The sequence below is a fragment of the Enhydra lutris genome, unplaced genomic scaffold, assembly GCF_002288905.1.
Source record: "Enhydra lutris kenyoni isolate GAN:26980312 unplaced genomic scaffold, ASM228890v2 scaffoldscaffold3, whole genome shotgun sequence".
Taxonomy (NCBI): Eukaryota; Metazoa; Chordata; class Mammalia; order Carnivora; family Mustelidae; genus Enhydra; species Enhydra lutris.
Window position 1 is genome coordinate 12,750,026 of NW_019154087.1, and position 6,234 is coordinate 12,756,259.

Below are 6,234 nucleotides of genomic sequence, written 5' to 3' on the forward strand. Positions count from 1 at the left end.
CAGTGGTATTGAGTGCAGAGCAGTGATGGTCCCTCGACCTTCATCCCAGCTGCAGGAGCGGCAGCCCCACCACCTGCCCCGTTTGCAGAGAAGAGGCTAACCATGGAGACCATCCTTGTGCTCAGGAACCTCTCCTTCCAGGGAAAATAAAACCTGTCTCTCTGCTTTCTCCCACCTGCTCTAATAGTGCATGTTAGCTTTAATAAGTCATGTTGGCTTTAATTATAAAAATATCTGCGATAAGCTCTGGACCCATGTGAATAAGATACAAGCAGTTCCATGTTAAATAATTTTGGCTTGACTACTTAAATCAAATTTTCTTATGTGCCACTTGCAAATGTATCTGTTGTTAATAAGACTTCTTCGGCCTTTTCAGGGTACTATCTGTATCACAAATTTGAAACTCTAAAATCTATAGAGATTAGAATTGAAAGGACTCTAGAAGACAGCTAGTCTCACTGCTGCCTTTCAGCACCCTCCAGCACCATCTAACAGATATGGAAATCTCTGGGTTTCTGTCTCACAGCTGGATCAGGACAGATGAAGTCTAGCCCCCGGTGCTTAGTCCAATGCACGTAGCATTATACCTTTGGTCCTCACTTTTGGAAAATAGACCACACAAAGGAAATAAAAACACATTTATAGAGTCTTTAGATCTCTTTTAAAGAGTCAAGATTGAAGAGGAGAATTAAAAAACTGGAATGGAAGGGTCAAGAACAGCAAAATCAAATCCAGAAGGCCCTGCTGCCTTCTGGGTTATGCTCATTAGCTTTTTAAACAATCCCCTTATCATTGTCTGCATGGTCTTGCATTTGTGGGGGACAGAAAGATTGGTATCACAGGATATCTGGGAAGACTACCGAAATCAGACGTCTCACTGATAAATTCTAGTCCTGCCCTGCTCCAAGTTCTCTGTGTTCCCAGTGTTTGCCATTCTCTTCTTCCCTGTGTGTTTTCTAGATTAGTCCCTTCCCATTGGCTCCTTTCAGTTTATAAGCTGTTCACATCTACCTTTATTGAAGCTCCTGATTCTCCAAGATTCTGCTTCCCTTTTCTTTGGTTTCATTCTACAAACTTGTATTAAGTACCAGCAAGGTACCGGGCATTTTATCACCATGCTTCTTGAAAAAGCTATCTGTTAGCTGCTTACATTCCCTTACTCCCATGTCTCCAGCTATCTGAAGTGGCCAAAGAGCTAAAGAAATTGATTCTTAATCCCTTTACAACAATTGCAAAATTGAATATTACCTTTTTCCTCAAATTTTCTCTTCTGTCAGTTTTCAAAATGTCATATTTTCATGATGCTTCTTTCTCAACTGAACTTTTTCTTTAGATTCTTTTCGTTTATCTGCCCCTTAAGAAGAGTTGGCATTCCCCTAAGTTGTGTCTGCTGCTCTCTTCTGATTCAGCTCATTCTTTGGGGTGATCCTAATCACTCTCATTATTTGTTTCTTATGAGGCAGGCCATGAGAAATGAGAATGGCTCTTGAAGTACTATGATTCTTTAAGGTGCCTGGTACTGTGACCTAGAGAATATAAACTGGGACTACTCGAGATAGTCGGTTCTTCCATGAAGAGGGTACACATGAGGCTGGGAGGGACACCAGCAACGATCATTTTAATATTCTCTTCTCACTCTGCAAGGCTATTTCCCTCCCTATAGAAAGGTAATGGAAGGGGGCTGATAAAATATGGATTCCCCAGTCCATCCCAGTATTTTTTCCCCTTAGTTGTATGGTTTACTCCTTAAGAAGATCACCAGCATGTCAAGACAACTAAGATGGCTTGCCACCACTTCCATGAATCTGCTTCCTGAGACCTTCCACCATACTTTCTGTGTCATTCTGGAACTAGTAGTGGGAGGTTCAACTTTGTCTATAGAAACTCAAATGGTAGAGCCAGAATTTTTTTTTTTAAAGAATTTATTGATTTATTTGAGAGACAGAAACAGCATGAGCAGAGGGAAGGGTAGAGGGGGAGGCAGAAGCAGACTCCCTGCTGTGTAGGGGAGCCTAATGTGGGGCTCCATCCCAGGACCCGAAGATCATGACTTGAGTCGAAGTCAGATGTTTAAGCAACAGAACCACCCAGGTGTCCTGAATCAGGGTATTTGTGTTTGTTTTTTTTTTTTTTTTTTTACCTTAAAGCTAAGTTTCTCCCTAAGGTGAAATTCATTTCCTATTCGATTTCCACCTCAGATCATAGCCAGACACCCTTCATCGAAGGAAGTTTTACAATGAGCACCATACGAAAATAAATAACCCGGGGCTCCTGGGTGGCTCAGTGGGTTAAAGCCTCTGCCTTCAGCTCAGGTCATGGTCTCAGGGTCCTGGGATCGAGCCCCGCATCAGGTTCTCTCTGCTCAGCAGGGAGCCTGCTTCCCCCTCTCTCTCTGCCTGCCTCTCTACTTGTGATCTCTCTCTGTCAAATAAATAAATAAAATCTTTAAAAAAAGAAAAAAAGAAAATAAATAACCCAAGTGAATGGCAGCAACAGCATATGTATAATATGGACTTCCTCCCATTAATTCCCATAGACAAATTAAATTCTAAAGAAATTAGAGTCTCAAATCCTTCCCTTCACAATGTCTCATTCTGCCCAGTGTCAGCCTGGGCTGTTTCACTGAGGCCAGACCCACATTGCTCTTGCCTGTCAGGGACAGTAATAACCAGTAAAAAGAAAATGGCCTTGGCTTCAGGCTCACCAGGATGCAAGTTTTAATCTCCTTTGGAGAAGTTTCCATTGAAGGTTAGTTGTGCTTCCCTGTGTTGGGGTGGAGGTGTGCCCGTCCACACTGCTGTTCCAGTGCGGCATCCCCGTGCCTGGCAATGACACCTGAAAGCCAAGACACCACACCCGTCCGTATCCACATAAGTTCGCTGAGCTGTAGCGGTGGCAGCAGCTGTTGTATTTCTATCAGGCCAGGGGTGGTTTAAAGCTTATCAGCCTAGGGGCCAGGCCAAAAGAGCATAAAGGAAAGAAGGCAAATTGTGTTGACAGTATCATTCTACTTGATAACTAAAGCAAAAGTAGGGAGGGCCAGTCCCTCCTGGCCGAAATGCAATGTACCTTTCTCCCTACAGCCGGTAACTGCAGACCTTTCTGGTGGTTTCACTAGGTGAGAGGAAGTGAGGGGATGCCATGAAGCAGGCAGGGAGACCTTGTTTTGTGTGTGTGCTCTGTTAACTCCACTCATGGCTCAGTAGATAACAAATTCTGACCGTTCAGATTGTCATCTCTGACTACCTGAAAACAGGAGTGAGTGAGTGAGTAAGGACTAGGAAGGGCTCCAAGTGTTCATGCCAAGGCTGCCCCCTTCTGGGCTTTTTCCCCATGCACCTCTTCCCCTAGGGCAGCATTGTCCAATAATGCAAGCTGCAAATGTAATTTCTTAGTAGTCATGTTAGAAATGTAGAAGAGTCATTTTAGTAATATATTATTAACCCAGTGTATCCAAAATAGCATTTCCACATGGATATGCAGTTAGTGAGTTTTACGTTTTCTTTTTCTCAAAGTCTTAGAAATCCATTGTGTATTTTACATTTACAGCACAACCCAATTCAGACTAGCCATGTTTCAAGTGTTTGATAATCACGTGTTGCTGGTGGCTACAGTACTGGACTGCACAGCCCTAGATCATTGTTATGTGCAGGGAACAAGGGTCCCCTGTGCAGTCCACCTCTGTAGCGCCTCTCAATTGTTTCTTTTTCTTCCTTTTTTTTTTTTTCCAGTAGGTTCCATGCCTAATGTGGGGCTTGAAGTCATGACATTGAGATCAAGGGTCACGTGCTCTACCCATGTAGCACCTCTCAAATCTCTTCCCTTTCCATCTTCACTGCCCTGTAGTTCAAATCCCGATCGCCTCCCACCTCAATGCCTCTGCTTCCTGTTGAGTTTCCCTCATCTCATAGTGCGACCAGTTAACTCATTTTGTCCTGAAGCACTTTCACTAGATCACAATTCCTACAAAAGCTCAGACTCATTTAGGTAGTTTTCCCTAACCTTGAGGTGGTTTGTCCCTAACTTTCCACTGACTTTAAGACTATTAATTCATTTTGCTAGCCATGTCTGTCTTTGGTACATGGTGTATGGCACCCCATTATGGAATGCTCACTAAACCCACCCCTATCCTTAAGGAAATCCTACATTATCCTTTAAGGCTCAAATGACCATTATTACCATTGTGAAGCCTTTCCCATGGTGCTTTTCTTATGTTTCATCGTTGCCACTTAGTGTTGTATGTCTTGGGTTTTTATGGTTTGGGGGTCAGTGCCTCCCTCCACTCTGGATAATGGGCACTTTCCCATCATCCTCCAAGGCCTCACACACAATGTACGTTAAATAATTTTGGTGAAATACAGGCATATAAAATTGAGCCACATTCAGAGAATGTTTATAACCACCAGCCTTATTATTTTTTCCTAGCTGACAATAGTAAAGCAGCGGGAGCAGCCAGAAATGGTTTTCCGACAGTTCCTGGTAGAAGACAAAGGACTTTATGGAGGATCATCTTATGTGGATTTCCTTTGTTGCGTTCACAAAGAGATCTGCCAGCTGCTTAATTAATTGAATCTTCTCTATTGTTAATGTTGCATTTCTAAGGAGATAATCTCCTTCTTGGTGCCTAATTCTCCAGATGATAACAGGCTAGTTTTGATTTCTTGCTCATTTTCAAAATAGCTTTCCAGGATGACATTTAGGACTTAAGCTTTGGTGCTCAGGTATAAAGTCAGTGAAGATACAATTGTACCTTTATAAAGGGAACAGTCTATTTCTGATTGCACAATTTCTAACTGTTAAAAGTGATACAGTTTGCATTTCATGAAAGGCTTAGTTTACAGAACTGTAAACATTCTCAATTTTCTTTCTTTGTGCTAGACATATAAATTATTTTTCAAAATGTATAGATTTGAGGTAAAAAGTTGTCTTGGCTCTCCCATTTGCAGTGAGGGAAAAAATAAAATTTTTACATTATACCTAATTTTTTTAAACCATGTAACACCCATTGAACATGTTTTTCAACTTAAGGTTTGCATAGCAGACTTTTAATAACCTTGGAATCTATTTGGTAGAACAATTTGTGTTCTACTTTTTTTTTCATAATTATATGTTGTGTATGTTAAAACTGTTTTCCAGTTGTTGTTTTGTCTATAAAACTGTCTTTATCTATATTCTTAATGGTTCTCTGTACAATTTTGAGGGTTTCTACCTGTATATAATGGATATTAACCAGTACCAATAAATTACTTCATATGGTCTTACTCAACAGGTAGAAATTTTTTTAGGTATTTTGAGATTTTAAAAAGAAATAAGGGTGGTATTCATGTCTTGGGAAAAAGCTGTTTAAATGGTTTACTAAGAAAAAATGTGGAAAACTAAAAATTTTTTTTGAGGGTTGGGAAGTGTTAGGTGAATAAATCAACCTAGGAAATATCAGAGACAGTGTACTTGAGAAATGCATTTTTAAAAATTCTCTGATCTGTCCTTGTGGACAGAATAATAGAAATGGCCTATATGAGACCATTATTAATGAATATATATAAACCTAGGAGAGTGGTTTTGAGTGGTCTGACACAGGCATCTGACCTGTATCTGCCCTGTTCAACTTTGGTATCAGTGATATGAATAAATAAGAAGAGTTAAGTATATTGAGTACATACAATGTCCTAAGAACCGCACTGGGTGTTTTTGCGAACATTTATTCCTCATGGTAACTCCAATTTTATTACCAGCCCCATTCACGGGTGAAGAAATAGACTTGAAGTGATTAAATCAGGACCTGTCTACGATTACACAGCTAGGAAGGTTTATTCATAAATTAATAGATGTCATGAAATTGAGTAGAACAGCAAATACACTAACAAGATTAAACTCTATTCCCATGTCAGCAACTGGCATGATGTTTCAGATTGACTTGGATGAGTTTACGAAGAAATGTATGATCCTGAACCAGTGTCCAAAAAAAATGCACATGCAGATGCTCCTTGGAAACAAGAGTACTTAAAAAAGAACTGAGGGAATCAGCATGAATCTGTAGTGGGAGAAAAGCAGATGCAATCAGGTTACTCTCTTACAGGGATAGGCTGTGAGATGAGTATAGCAATGGCCCTCCTCTGAGGTGAGACCAGACTACACCTACATGAGTTGTTCAGTTCAAGGCACCATGCTCTATGTAAACTAGAAGGCCAGAGCAGCACATTCCTTTATTCATTTGAAGATAATCTAAGGATTGTT

At 40.7% G+C, this 6,234-nt stretch overlaps 1 protein-coding gene across 2 annotated transcripts in view; it reads left to right on the forward strand.

Moving 5' to 3' along the window:
* Window positions 1-5,730, forward strand: part of LOC111154050 (SEC24 homolog D, COPII coat complex component) — a 104,423-nt gene extending 98,693 nt beyond the window's left edge. For both annotated transcript variants that reach the window (XM_022513408.1, XM_022513415.1), the window contains exon 23: window positions 4,426-5,730. In XM_022513408.1, the coding sequence (XP_022369116.1) occupies window positions 4,426-4,566 (141 nt within the window). In that variant the 3' untranslated portion in view covers window positions 4,567-5,730. The remainder of the gene's footprint in view (window positions 1-4,425) is intronic.
* The last annotated feature ends 504 nt before the right edge of the window (window positions 5,731-6,234 follow it).